Source organism: Mobula birostris, chromosome 2, assembly GCF_030028105.1.
Source record: "Mobula birostris isolate sMobBir1 chromosome 2, sMobBir1.hap1, whole genome shotgun sequence".
In the NCBI taxonomy this organism is placed as follows: domain Eukaryota; kingdom Metazoa; phylum Chordata; class Chondrichthyes; order Myliobatiformes; family Myliobatidae; genus Mobula; species Mobula birostris.
Window position 1 is genome coordinate 199,028,108 of NC_092371.1, and position 14,882 is coordinate 199,042,989.

The 14,882-nt window shown below is 40.4% G+C and overlaps 1 protein-coding gene across 9 annotated transcripts in view; it reads left to right on the forward strand.

Annotated features, from left to right (window-relative positions):
• Nucleotides 1–14,882, forward strand: part of pla2g7 (phospholipase A2, group VII (platelet-activating factor acetylhydrolase, plasma)) — a 75,773-nt gene that overhangs the window by 15,966 nt on the left and 44,925 nt on the right. For 8 of the 9 annotated variants that reach the window (XM_072251292.1, XM_072251286.1, XM_072251288.1 and 5 more), the window contains 3 exons: nucleotides 1,972–2,087; nucleotides 4,585–4,735; nucleotides 12,243–12,336. In XM_072251292.1, the coding sequence (XP_072107393.1) occupies nucleotides 1,992–2,087; nucleotides 4,585–4,735; nucleotides 12,243–12,336 (341 nt within the window). In that variant the 5' untranslated portion in view covers nucleotides 1,972–1,991. The remainder of the gene's footprint in view (nucleotides 1–1,971; nucleotides 2,088–4,584; nucleotides 4,736–12,242; nucleotides 12,337–14,882) is intronic. The other variant, XM_072251294.1, reaches the window with a different exon arrangement.

The window sequence follows — 14,882 nt, forward strand, 5'->3', positions numbered from 1 at the left end:
TTAGACCAATAGCAACTGAGAGAAATGTTTCAGATACTGCACAGATAGGTTTTAACAATGAGCTATGCTATTATCAACCCACGCTGCATTTTTCCTTTCCCTCTTGTGGGAAAGTCACCCTTGCATTTTAGTGATCTGGTGGCTTCTGAGATCCTTGTGGCCTTCAAAGGCGGTTGAATGAACAGCATCTAGTTTATAAGCAGTGCAACCAGAGATCCCTTCTCATGAAGTACCCTGATAGGCCTTTGACAGGTTTTGCCATCAGAAGGTCTTTGCCAGTATTTCTAAATGCCCCTGATTAGAATTTTTTAAACAGCTCATATCTACCTAACAAAAAACATGAAAAGTAGGTTTTGCTGAACACCTACGCTCTGTCCACCAGAGAAAGCAGGATCTTCGTTTTGCTGAACACCTACGCTCCGTCCGCCAGAGAAAGTAGGATCTCCCAGTGGTCACACATTTTAATTCCACATCCCATTCCCATTCGGATATGTCTATCCATGGCCTCCTCTACTGTAAAAATGAAGCCACCGTCAGGTTGGAGGAACAACACCTTATATTCCATCTGGGTAGCCTTCAACCTGATGGCATGAACATTGACTTCTCTAACTTCCGCTAATGCCCTACCTCCCCCTCGTACCCCATCCGTTATTTATTTATATACACACATTCTTTCTCTCTCTCTCTGCTTTTTCTCCCTCTGTCCCTCTGACAATACCCCTTGCCCATCCTCTGGGTTTTCCCGCCCTCCCCCTTTTCCTTCTCCCTGGGCCACCTGTCCTATGATCCTCTCATATCCCTTTTGCCAATCACCTGTCCAGCTCTTGGCTCCATCCCTCCCCCTCCTGTCTTCTCCTATCATTTTGGATCTCCCTCTCCCCCTCCCACTTTCAAATCTCTTACTAGCTCTTCCTTCAGTTAGTCCTGACGAAGGGTCTCGGCCTGAAACGTCGACTGTACCTCTTCCTAGAGATGCTGCCTGGCCTGTTGCGTTCACCAGCAACTTTGATGTGTGTGCTTGAATTTCCAGCATCTGCAGAATTCCTCATGTTTACATGAAAAGTAAATGTTGTTTCTGATTTCAAATTCACGGTTTTTTAAAAAGCAATCATGTTTTTTTAAAGTTTTCAATAGCCCTGTTCAAATGACAAGATTAATGCTTGCTTATTAGCTGTTAGTGGCCCATCACGTTACAGGTTTATCCATCTCCTCATTTGTAGGGTTAGGAATTCTCCCTGGACTTAGTCCTTTATCTTCTATACCTCTCTGCTCTAGTGTGTAGGTGAATGACTTGTCTCCTGACACTCGAGCTTTTCCATCATGACAAAGCATGTGTCAGGAACGTGATGGAGTATAACCCATTATCTCGATGAGAACAACTCGAGAACCTCAACACTTTTGAATATCCTACAAATTCATTCCCTCTACTACCAGTGCACCATCTACAAAATACCACCAGGAAGAAAAACGGCTTCAGACATATGGGATCACCAACTCCAGATTGCCCCATAATTTGCATACTATCAGCACCTGGAACTTCATTGCTGGTCCTTCATTGTCATTGGATCCACAGTGAATTCTGGAATTGCTTTGCCAAGGCCACTGTGAAAGTCCCTTCAGTAGGTGGACTGCAGCAGTTCAAGGAAGTGACTTAATACCACCTTCCCAAGGTCTTGCCAGTAACGTCCAGACTGAAAAATGACGAGAATTCAGAGCAGTGTTCTATGCAGCTGCTACTAATCATTAGAGCAGTATGATCTATTGATAAACTTAATCAGAAAAATTGGCCTCCTTTTAGTGATGAAGTTAATGAATGTCAGCTATGTAAATGTTGTCAAGGTAATCAGTCAGGAGAGCTGTGGTTTTAGAGGGGATCTGAGAGGGAAAGTTTTCATGCAGACGATGGTTGGAGAATGGAATGCAATTAGCAGCGTAATCAGTGAATCTAATTCAAAAACATTTTTCTTACAGATTTTATTGTTAAGCAGAATATGGGTCATGGTGGCAGTCATTGCTTTGGGATCCCTGCTGGAAAAGGACCACATCTTGTTGGATGTATAGATATTATGACTGATCACACAATTCAGGTGGGGACCTACGTAACATGTAAAATCCAAATAAGCACAAAGCTGTCACAAAACACAAACCAAAAGAACACCTTTGTCAGTTGCTGAAAAGAATATTATCATGTGTGGGAAATAAATAGCAAGGACATATTTAATGTTATTAAACTTGGAGTCATAGAGAAGTACAGCACAGAAACAGCCCCTTCAGCCCATCTAGTCTATACCGAAACATTTAAATTGCCTGCTCCCATCGATATGTACTGGGGCCATAGCCCTCCATATCCCTGCCATCCATGTACCTATCCATATTTCTCTTAAACATTGAAATCAAGCTTATATGCACCACTTGCAGTGGCAGCTCATTCCACACTCTCATGACCTGAGTGAAGAAGTTTCCCCTCATGTTCCCCTTAAACTTTTCAACCGTCACCCTTAACCCGTGGCCTCTGAATGTAGTCCCACCCAACCACAGTGGAAAAAATATGCTTGCATTTACCGTATCTATACCCTTCATAATATGTATACCTCTATCACATCTCCCCACAATCTTCAACATTCCAAGGAATGAAGTCCTTCATTCATTTAATTTTGTCTTCAATGTTTGATGTAATGAATTTTCAATATTCCATACCATCTTAAAAAGCTTCAATTTTAACTGAATGTAATCAATAAAGAAATATTTAATTAAAGTTATGATGTCAGCATAATGGGGCATTGAGACTTTTAGTTAATGTACAATAATTTAATTTCCAGAAGGCTTTTGATTAAGTGCTACATGAGAAATTATTATGCAAAATAGAAGATGTTGGTGTGGGAATTAACCAATTAGTGTAAATAAGAGATTGCCCGGATAACAAAAACCTTGATGGCTATAAATGGTTTCTTCCCAGTTGATGAAGGGTAATAGGTAGAATGCCATGACAATCAGTGCTAAATCTTCATTTAGATAATAAGTTATGAAGAGAATATAAGCTACAAAGTAATGTAGATTGGTTGAGTGGACAAAGATCTGGTAAATGAAAGATCCGTCACTCTAGTATTCCGACACAACAAGTAGTTGGTAAAGTTAACACAATATTATCATTTATTACTAGAAAAAAGATATAAAAGTATGGAAATTTGACTTTAGTTAGGACATTCCTGTAATTATATAATGAGTACTGTAATGGGTGTGGAGTATCAGAATTTTTCTGTCTATTCCCATAATGATGTTGTAAAACTCTACAGAGCAAAGGAAGTTAGTAAGAGAGTTAAAATGTTAGCTTCTTCCATCTAATCCTGCTGCTGAAATGTGTTTATCCCCGGAATTTTCTCAGAGTTCGTATCTGCTCTCAAGTGTCATTACGAGAATTTGATGTAGTACTTCATATGGGATCTAACCTATTGCTGTAATCTACTCTTGTATCCTTGCGATAACCAAAGAATTTCTCCACCTTGCCTCCACCACCCCTACTTTGTGTTGAAAGATTCATACAGCCATACAGCACAGAAACAAACTCTTTGGTTCACCGCATCCATACCACCCACCTATCAAGTGCCCATTTATTGGAATTTCATCTTGCATTTTGCATCCCTTTCAATTCACTCCCCCCAATTCACCTGCTACCCAGTGAGACAAGAGGCAATTTGATATAACAAATTATGTAGCAAATTAATCTGCCAATCATTAAGTCATTTGCATGTGAAAGGAAACCAGAATGTACTTTGGTGTTGGTGGAAAGGAGGGGAACAGGCAAACTAAACACAAGCTATCTCAGACAGGAGCAGGATCAGACAGGTCACTGGATCTGTGAAGCAACAGTATTTCCTGTTGTGCAGGTCTTTGGCAATTGTTTGAATCTTTTCTTTTCTAAAATCAAAAGTAATGAGGTGTGCAGATTAGTCCAGGTTAATGTTGTAGATAGTCAATCCAACTGAGCTGTTATGTAATAAAGATCGAAAAGGGCAGCCCATAAATGTTTTTTGCTGGTACATTATTGTGATATCGTTTGTATATCCGTAATGTCATTTATAAATCGATAATTCATACACATTAAATTGTCCTCATTACAAATCAATCAATGGTAGTCTTAAAATTCAAGACAGCATTGCTAATGCATTGAAAATGAAAAGATGAGAGATCTCTGGGCCAGTTTGGTAGAGGAGGTTATAACCTATACTAAGCTAATAATTATTCTTTGAATAATATGTTACAGAGTAATAGAGTTGCACAATAAATAAACAGGCCATTTGATCTACCACACCAATGTCAACCAGCGCACGTAAAAGCTGCTGCGTTCACCAGCATCTGCAGATTTCCTTGTGTTTGCGTTTTTGAATGCCAGCCAGCATACTTAATAATAGTAATCCCACTTGCCTGCATTAATTCTACATACCTCTTACCCTGCCCGTTCAAGAACCTGTTAAGACGCCTCCTAAGTATGCCTTTATGGGTGTAATACAATGTCCTTAAGCGGTATTTATTTACCCTTTTTTCCTATTGTGTTACTGTATTTTCAAACTATTTTTCCCCAAATAGGGATGTTTCTTACGCCTGTACTATCCTTGTAATAAGGGTGAGAAGAATCAACAGCCATTGTGGATCCCCAGGGATGAATATTGCAATGGACTTGCTGATTTTCTTAAATACAACAGAACAGCTGTGGGATATATTTTACAGTATATGTATGGTAAGAAGTATTCTCCTTGCATCCTATTTATATCTATGTTTCTTGAACATTAGTTGTTGGATATAAAATTTTCTAGATGACTGGCACTTCACATGGATTGCCAATTACTAAGGGTCTAAATCTGAGCTACGTATGGTGAGAGTTACTAAAATGTCAACTGTTTACTCTTTTCCTGTGATGCTGTGTGGCCTGCTGAGTTTCTCCAGAATTTTATGTAGTGTTGTTTGGTGAGAGTTGTCTGGATCGGCTGGAATCCCCTCTTGACTGTTTTTTTCCCTCGCCACATTCTTTGGTAAACATTTACAGCATTTTAAATTCAAGTTTATTGTCATTCAATCATGCACACGTATACAGCTAAATAAAACATCGTTCCTCTGTTGCCAACATGCAAAACCTAGTACATACAATATATTCACACACAGCACATGTAGCTACAATCCAGCACGTCCAGTCACAAAATAAAGTTAGCACAAGACTCTGAGAGACATGGCCTGAAGGTGACAGGTTGACATAAAGTGCAAGGTGCATGCTTATACAAGACAGTATATTTCTGACACTATCATAATAAAACAAGCAGTCATATCAATAAATAAAACAAATAGTCATATCAATAGCAATAAAAGATTAAATGTAACCATTACAGGTTGAGAATGTGTCTGTGAGTTGGAGAGAGGGCAGGGTATTCAGACAGTGTGTACATGTTAGTTTGGATTATTTAATTTCTTATCAAATAGTTCAGAGTAAGTTTATCAAAGTGCATGTATGTCACTATATACAACCCTAAGATTCATTGATATTTATTAGTTTTGTAAGCAGCCCGCTATGCATCAGTGGTTCACCAGTACCATTCTGGCCAAAGCAAGGTAATGTTACTTAGAACGAATACTAAATATTCTTACTTAGATGTCAGAATACTAATAGTTTGGACACGTGTGTGCTATTTCACTAAGGCTCAATGCTATTTATGTTGTTAAGTTCGAAGCTTTCATTTGCTGCAGTTGGGTGAAAATTCTCCTTGGGCTCCTCTCTATATCTGGTTGTGAAATAGTGTGAGCTTACTACATAGTGACAACCACCTGACTCCTTTAGTATTGTAATGACAAGATAATTAAGCCAAGGTGAACTGGTTGCTTAGGTTTGCGTAAATGTATGGGTTTCATGATGTACCGGAGCATTGTTTCCCTTCTTGTCACCAGACTATAGGAAGAAGGCAGAGGAGATTTGCCAAGATGTCACTGAGATTGAAGCACTCCAATGGAAAGCAGAGGTTGAATAGGCTGAGCTCGTTTTCCCTAGTCACCTACAGAACGATGAAAGATAGAGGCTACTAATAAAAATCTGTAGAGGGGATCTGAGAGGGAAATTTTTCATGCAAAGGGTGGTTGGATTCTAGAATGCACAGCTTGAGACATAGTGGATGCAGATACTCTCTCAACATTTATGAACCAGACAAGGTTGTTATTCACTTAATGGAGTGCCAAACAAAAGATTTAGAGAATAGACGGATCATTGAGTTAAACGAAAATATGTTGGTTCCTTCAGAAATTCCTTCAACTTGCAGCCTGTTTTTAAATTTATTATCAAGCCTCTTTGTTGCTGCCAGTCCAGATGAAGGATCCATACCCAATACTTCAAGCATTTATTTCACTTCCTAGATACCTCTTGACTTGTTGAGACCCTTCATTGCTTTGTATGTTGCCCTTCTAATGTTGCTCTGTTTTAAGTTAAATCCATTCTTCTCGCAAGTTTGACTTCTACAGTAGATGGAGAGTCATTGTTGGTGAAAGAATTAGGAAACGACGAAGAATGAGGGCAACGGGCAAAAACCCGGTTTAAGTTGGTGCACTTGCTGGTAGTGAACAAAATTGCTAACTACTTTATTGATAACATGTTTTCTGGTAAATAATCAGTGCAATCAATACTAATGAATCAGAGTTGAGCTTTTGAACTACCTGTATGACCTGGCATTTTTGCAGTGTGAACTGAAGTCTCGAAGGTGCAGGACGGTTGTGGCGAAGTTTGTATGGATCGAATAGAGATGTTTGGGCCTGGGTGCAACAGTGGGGAATAAGGCAATCTTTGGCCTTTGCTGGAGTGGACCTGGAGTCAATCTGATGCGGCAGAACCGAAGTGAGGCAGAGATTGATTGAAGGAATGAGCCGAATTGGAGAGCCCAGGTCCAAAAGCTTATCGAAGTGCCAGGTCCAAGAGTAGGGAATGACCCAAGGTTTGGACGAATTAAGCGCCAGGCCAAATTGAAAAGGTCAGGGTGTCAGGGCTGGAGGCGAGGGATGGGCCAATTCAGTTCACTACCCTATGAGCTTTACGCGTCTCTTCACTGAACTGAGGCTGGAGCCTGCAATGGGCTCCTGAATCAGGTGCAGAAATAACTGGCTTTGTGGCTGTGGACTCATTCGTGAACTTCAGTTCTGAATGTTATTTGCTTACAATTTGCACAATTTGTTTTTTTTCCATTTTTAAAATCTTTTTTTATTAATTGTTAAAGATCAACAAAAAATACATTAAGATAATCAAGTCAATATGTCGGTATGTACAATAAGGAATTAAATTAGCACATAACTGATTAACAAAGCTAAGCAATATATCAATAATAAGAAGAAAAAATAAAGTTTTAAGAATAGTTTTTTGAAAGAAAAAAAGAACCCCTACTAAGAGGGAAAAAACCCCTGCTAACTAAAAAAAAATGAAAAAAAAACTCCATTGGGAGCACAACCCTGGAGCTATACGTCATACAAGCTTCCATAAAAGAAAAACATCAACCCGCCAACTCAAATCCATTTAAACAAAAATCGGAAGGAAACCATATTAATTAACTCAAATCAGATGATAATGTCTGCACATTGAGTGTTCGACATTTTTTTATGGTTTCTATTGGGTTTTGTTGTTTTGTGGCTACCTGTAAGTAGACGAATGTCAAGATTGTATATAGTATACATAGTTCTGATAATGAATGTACTTTGAACTTTGAAATAATTTTGAAATAACTTCTATCCTAAAACTGGTTGGTATCTGGTTCACTGCCTGGAAGAATAGTGGAGGTTGATTCACTCATGAAGTTCAATAGGTTACTGGTTATTGACTTGAAAGCGGGAGGAAAACAGGTGAGATGTAAGATGAAGATATGGGAATGGAGGGCTTTTAAAACCAACATAGACACAATGGACCAAGTGTCCTCCCTGTGCTTTTACTACTCTGGAGATTATTAAGACAGTTGTTTGCCTGCTCAAATTTTAGTTTTGCTTGTTACTGAAAACTTGTTCAGTACTGCATTTTCACAGAACATTGAATACCACAGCACCGTATAGCCCCTTACACCCACAATGTTGTGCTGACCTTATAACCTACTCTGAGGTAAGTTTAACCCTTCCCTCACACACAGTCCTCCATTCTACTGTCATCCATGCAGGCACTATTCTGTGTATTTCCACCCTGGAAAAAAGTCTCTTTCTGTCTACTCGATCTATGCCTCTTATCTTGTACAACTTTGTCAAATCACCTCTCATCTTCCTTTGCTCCAAAGAGTAAAGCCCTAGCTTACTCAACCTTTCCTATTGAGACATGCTCTTTAATCTAGGCAGCATCCTGGTAAGTCTTGGTAAATCTCCCCTGCACCCTCTGAGGTTCAATATTCTAGAACTAAACATAATGTTCCAAATGTGATCCATCCAGTTTTACAGAGTTGCAGTATTACCTCGCAGCTTCTGAACTCAACTCAATATCCAAACTGAACTCAGTATCCCAACTTGTGAAGTCCATCACACCATATGCCAATCTATGAAGGCTAATGTACCTTCTATGCCTTTATAACTCTATCAATTTGCATAGCATGAGATGATGCACGTCTGTGTGAGATAATGGGACTTTCGAGAGATTTTGAGACTTTTTTTTTTTACTGTGCCCATGGTCTGTTCTTTATCAAATTATGGTATGGCTTTGCACTGTTGTAACTATATGTTATAATTATGTGGTTTTTGTCAGTTTTTCAGTCTTGGTTTGTCTTGTGTTTGTGTGATATCATTCTGGAGGAACATTGTATCATTTCTTAATGCATGCATTACTGACAATAAAAGAGGACTGCGTGTCCTCATAATCTAACTTTTAAAAAATAGCAACTTTGAGGGATCAATGGGCATGGAGCCCAAGATCCTCTGTTTCTTCGCACTGCTAAGATTCCTGCCATTAACCCTATATTGTGCCTTCAAATTTGAGCTCCATAAGACACAGAAGCAGAATTAGGCCATTCAGCCTATCGAGTCTGCTCCAGCACTCCATCATGGTTGATTTATTATCCTTCTCAACCCCATTCTCCGGCCAATGCTCTTACTAATCAAGAAAAGATCAACCTTTGGTTTAAGTATGATGGCTTCCACAGCTGTCTCACTTCATATCATGCTTCCCTAGATTGAACCATCTGCCACTTCTCAGCCCAGCTCTGCGTCTTGTCAATGTCCTATCGTAACCTATGACGATCTTCCACACTATCCATAACTCCACCAAACTTTGTGTCATCTGTAAACTTACTAACCCCACCCCCTTTCATTTCCTCATCCAAGTCATTTATTAAAATTTCACAGAGCAGGGGTCCCTGCACAACATCACTGGCCACTGACCTCCAGGTAGAATATGCTCCATCTACTACTTCCCTCTGCCTTCTATGGGCAAGTTATTTCTGAATCCACACTGCCAAGTTTCCTTGGATCCTATTCCTCCTTACTCTCGGAATGAGCCTACCATAGGGAACCTTACCAAATGCCTTACTAAAATCCACATACACCACATCCTCTGCTCTACATTCATCAATGTATTTTCTCACATACTTAAAGAATTCAATGAGGCTCCTGAGACATAACCTCCCTCTCACAAAGCCATGCTGATTATACCTAATCACATGATGCTTTTCCATATTCTCATAAATCCTGTCTCTCAACCTCCAATGATTTGCCCACCACTGAAGTAAGACTCACTAGACTATAATTCCCTGGGTTATCCCTTCTCCCTTACTTGAACAAAGGAATAACATTTACCACCCTCCAATTATCTGGTGGTACCACTGTGGCCAATGAAGACCCAAAGAACATCGCCAAAGGTGCAACAATCTCTTCCCTTGCTTTCCAAATAACCTGGGGTATATCCCATCCAAACCCAGGGACTTGTCTATCCTAATGTTTTTCAGATGTTCCAGAACATCCTCTTTCTTAACGTTGACATATTCTAGTATATCAGCCTGCTTTACGCTGTCTTCATTAATGGTGAATACCGAAGCAAAGTATTCATTAAGGACCACCCTTTCCTCTTCTGATCCTAGGCATGTTTCCTCTTCTATCCCTGTTCAAACCTACCCTCTAGTCACCTTCCTGTTTCTCACATACATGTAGAACTCCTTGAAGTTTTCCTTAATCCAACTCACCAACACCTTTACATGCCCCCTTCTAGCTTTCTTAAGTCCTTTCCTCAGTTCCCTCTTGGCTACTTCGTAACTTTCTAGAACCTTCTCTGATCCTTGCTTCCTAAACTTTAAGTTTTTTTTTCTTTCTCTTGATGGGATGTTCCACATTTCTTGTCAACCGTGGTTCCTTCACCCTACCGTCTTTTCCATGCCTCAATGGGACAAACCTATCCAGAACCCCTGTAAGTATTCTCTAAACAACCTCCACGTTTTCATTGTGTATTTCCCTGAGTACATCTGTTCCCAATTTGTGCTCCCAAGTTGCTGCCTAATAGCATCATAATTCCCCTTTCTCTCTGCCCCCCTCCCCCAATTAAATACTTTCCCATATCATCAGCTCCTATCTCTGTCTCAGGCTATGATAAAGATCAAGGAGTTAACATCACTGCCTCCAAAACACTCACCCACTGAGAGATCTGATATCTGACCTGGTTCATTACGTAACAAATTCCACTCTATCTAAACCATTTGCTCTGAGCTGGTAATCAATATTAGGGAAGATGATGATTCCAAATCCTCCTGATCTGTTCCTTGGTGCTTCTGTTACCATTGGAAAGTCTATAGAAAACTATGGGTGCCGTGGTAGCGTAATGGTTAACGTGACGCTATTACAGCCCGGGCTGCCGGGTTCTCATCCCAGCATTAGTTGTGAGGAGCCTGTGCGTCTGTGGGTTTTCTCCGGGCGCTCCACTTTCCGCCCACAGTCCGAAGACGTAGCTGGTAGGCCATTGTGATATAGGTGAGTTGCTGAGGCGGTGTGGCTCAAAGAGCCTATTCTGCACTGTACGTCGAAATAAATAAACTCTCAATAGAGGATGTCTCCCTTTCTACTTCTGACTTGCACCCACACTAACTCGGTAGTCAATTCCTCCCTCTCTGCAGCTGTCCCTCCCACTCCCTTTTTGAAACATCTAAACCCCAGAACATCCAGCAGCCATTCCTGCCATGTCTCCGTGATGGTTCATAGTTCCATGTATTGACCCATCAGATCATTTCAATCCATTCTTATTTAAAGTTGAAATTATTTGAAAAATCGACTAAATTACATGTTTTGCTGTACATCAAGCTACTGATACTTGCTTTTTAGCAACTATTTTAATTGGCTTATGTAGAAAAGGAGAATACACATCTTTCATAATACTGAGTTAAAGCACAGAGTTCTAAATCCAGTCTTATTCTTAGTAATTGCAATTTTTTAAAAATTGTTTTCACTTGCATTCAACTAAATGAGGTGACTTATTTCTTATGTTATCAGACATCTCACCTCTCCTGGAAGTTCCGGGAGTCTCCTGCATCTTAATACTGGCTCCCTGATGCCCGCAAATTATATACAATATTCCAGAAATCAATTTTTTTGAGAAAGAGCAAGAGAGAGAGAGTGAGAGAGCAACCACGAGAGGGAGAGAGAGAGAGAGAGAGCACGAGAGCAACCACGAGAGAGAGAGTGAGAGAACGACCATAGAGAGAGAGCGCGAGAGCAACCACGAGAAGGAGAGAGAGAGAGCGAGCACGAGAGCGACCACAAGAGAGAGAGAGCGAGAGAATGACCATGAGCAAGAGAGAGAGAGTGCATGAGAGAGAGAGAGAGAGAGAGTGCGCGCCATGGCAGAGTGTTCCAAAAAAAAATATAAAATGTATGTTACCCCAGACTACCCTAAAGTGTACCCCTGCCTAATAGGGGTCAAAATAATGACAGTGTTGCACACTGCACTGTTTGCAACAGTGACCTTTCAATTGCTGATGGTGGGTTAAGACTGTAAAAGACATGTTGAGGTGAGTTTAACAGGTGTCATTCATTCATTAGCATAGCTAACGTTATTTAAACTAACTGGCTAGCTGTTAAGGAGCTACTCTATTGCAGACATCCCACCCCTCTCAGAAGTTCCGGGAGTCTCCTGTAAATTGATGATGCTATCTCCCTGAAATAAGTTTTTGCAGGGTGCGATGTCTGGGTTATATTCTTATGTCATGACTTGGCAGTACATTTCAGCTCTACCTTTATTTTAACAATCCAGTTGAAGCATTTTGATTTCTTGCCAGGGTCATACAGAGTTCCTGCTGAATGGGATGCCCCATTTAAATCAGATGGAAAATATCCTTTAGTCATCTTCTCCCATGGCCTTGGAGCTTTCAGGTAAAACAGAGCCAATTTTAAGATAATGAATAATCACTGTTGCTTCTTTGCAGAGTTTCAACCATTCAGTGCCAGGGAAGGCAATAATACTGACAGTAATTATATCTTCTAATTCACATAATGATCTGTAGCTAATACCCTGACACAGATATAATCACAGTTTTAAAACATTAAATTCTGATTCACTTTCATCAATATCCTTAAAATCCTCTTTTGTCTGCACTGAAACTATTCTTGACTTTTATTTTCAATATTCATCATCTTGAGCTGTAATCTTGTTAGCTTTGCCATTGCATGTGTTCATGTACACCTTTAGGAAGTCTTTCCACTTAACTGTAGCTAAAAGAAAATTATTCTCCTGCTCAGAAGACACAAGAGATTGCAGATAATGGAGCAACAAACAATCTTGAGTCAACATCAGTGAAAGGAAGTTGTCAGCTTTTGCGTCAAATCTCTGCATCAGGATTGAGAGTGGGTGTCGGGTGGGAGGTGAGAACCATAGAACCATAGAAACTACAGCACAGAAACAGGCCTTTTGGGCCTTCTTGGCTGTACCGAACCATTTTCTGCCTAGTCCCACTGACCTGCACACGGACCATATCCCTCCATACACCTCCCATCCATGTATCTGTCCAATTTATTCTTAAATGTTAAAAAAGAACCTGCATTTACCACCTCGTCTGGTAGCTCATTCCATACTCCCACCACCCTCTGTGTGAAGAAAACCCCCCTCATGTTCCCTTTAAACTTTTCCCCCCTCACCCTTAACCCATGTCCTCTGGTTTTTTTCTCCCCTTGTCTCAGTGGAAAAAGCCTGCTTGTATTCACTCTATCTATACCCATCATAATTTTATATACCTCTATCAAATCTCCCCTCATTCTTCTACGCTCCAGGGAATAAAGTCCTAACCTATTCAACCTTTCTCTGTAACTGAGTTTCTCAAGTCCCGGCAACATCCTTGTAAACCTTCTCTGCACTCTTTCAACCTTATTTATATCCTTCCTGTAATTTGGTGACCAAAACTGAACACAAGACTCCAGATTTGGCCTCACCAATGCCTTATACAACCTCATCATAACATTCCAGATCTTATACTCAATACTTTGATTAATAAAGGCCAATGTACCAAAAGCTCTCTTTACGACCCTATCTACCTGTGACGTCACTTTTAGGGAATTTATTATCTGTATTCCCAGATCCCTCTGTTCCACTGCACTCCTCAGTGCTTTACCATTAACCTTGTATGTTCTACCTTGGTTTGTCCTTCCAACGTGCAATACCTCACACTTGTCTGTATTAAACTCCATCTGCCATTTTTTAGCCCATTTTTCCAGCTGGTCCAAGTCCCTCTGCAGGCTCTGAAAACCTTCCTCACTGTCTACTACACCTCCAATCTTTGTATCATCAGCAAATTTGCTGATCCAATTTACCACATTATCATCCAGATCATTGATATAGATGACAAATAACAATGGACCCAGCACTGATCCCTGTGGCACACCACTAGTCACAGGCCTCCACTCGGAGAAGCAATTCTCTACTACCTCTCTTTGGCTTCTTCCATTGAGCCAATGTCTAATCCAATTTACCACCTCTCCATGTATACCTAGCGACTGAATTTTCCTAACTAACCTCCCATGCGGGACCTTGTCAAAGGCCTTACTGAAGTCCATGTAGACAATATCCACTGCCTTCCCTTCATCCACTTTCCTGGTAACCTCCTCGAAAAACTCCAATAGATTGGTCAAACATGACCTACCACGCACAAAGCCATGTTGACTCTCCCTAATAAGTCCCTGTCTATCCAAATGCTTGTAGATTCTGTCTTTTAGTACTCCCTCCAATAACTTACCTACTACCGACGTTAAACTTACTGGCCTATAATTTCCCAGATTACTTTTCGATCCTTTTTTAAACAACGGAACAACATGAGCCACTCTCCAATCCTCCGGCACCTCCCCTGTAGACAGCGACATTTTAACTATTTCTGCCAGGGCCCCTGCAATTTCAACACTAGTCTCCTTCAAGGTCCAAGGGAACACCCTGTAAGGTCCGAGGGAACACCCTGTCAGGTCCCGGGGATTTATCCACTTTAATTTTCCTCAAGACAGCAAGGACCTCCTCCTTTTCGATCTGTACAATTTCCATGATCTCACTACTTGTTTCCCTTAATTCCATAGACTTCATGCCAGTTTCCTTAGTAATTACAGATGCAAAAAACCTATTTAAGATCTCCCCCATTTCCTTTGGTTCCGTACATAGCCGACCACTCTGATCTTCAAGAGGACCAATTTTATCCCTTACAATCCTTTTGCTCTTAATATACCTGTAAAAGTTCTTTGGATTATCCTTCACTTTGACTGCCAAGGCAACCTCATATCTTCTTTTAGCCCTCCTGATTTCTTTCTTAAGTATTTTCTTGCACTCCTCAAGCACCTTATTTACTCCCTGCTTCCTATACATGTCATACAACTCCCTCTACTTCTTTATCAGAGTTGCAATATCCCTTGAGAACCAAGGTTCCTTATTCCTATTCACTTTGCCT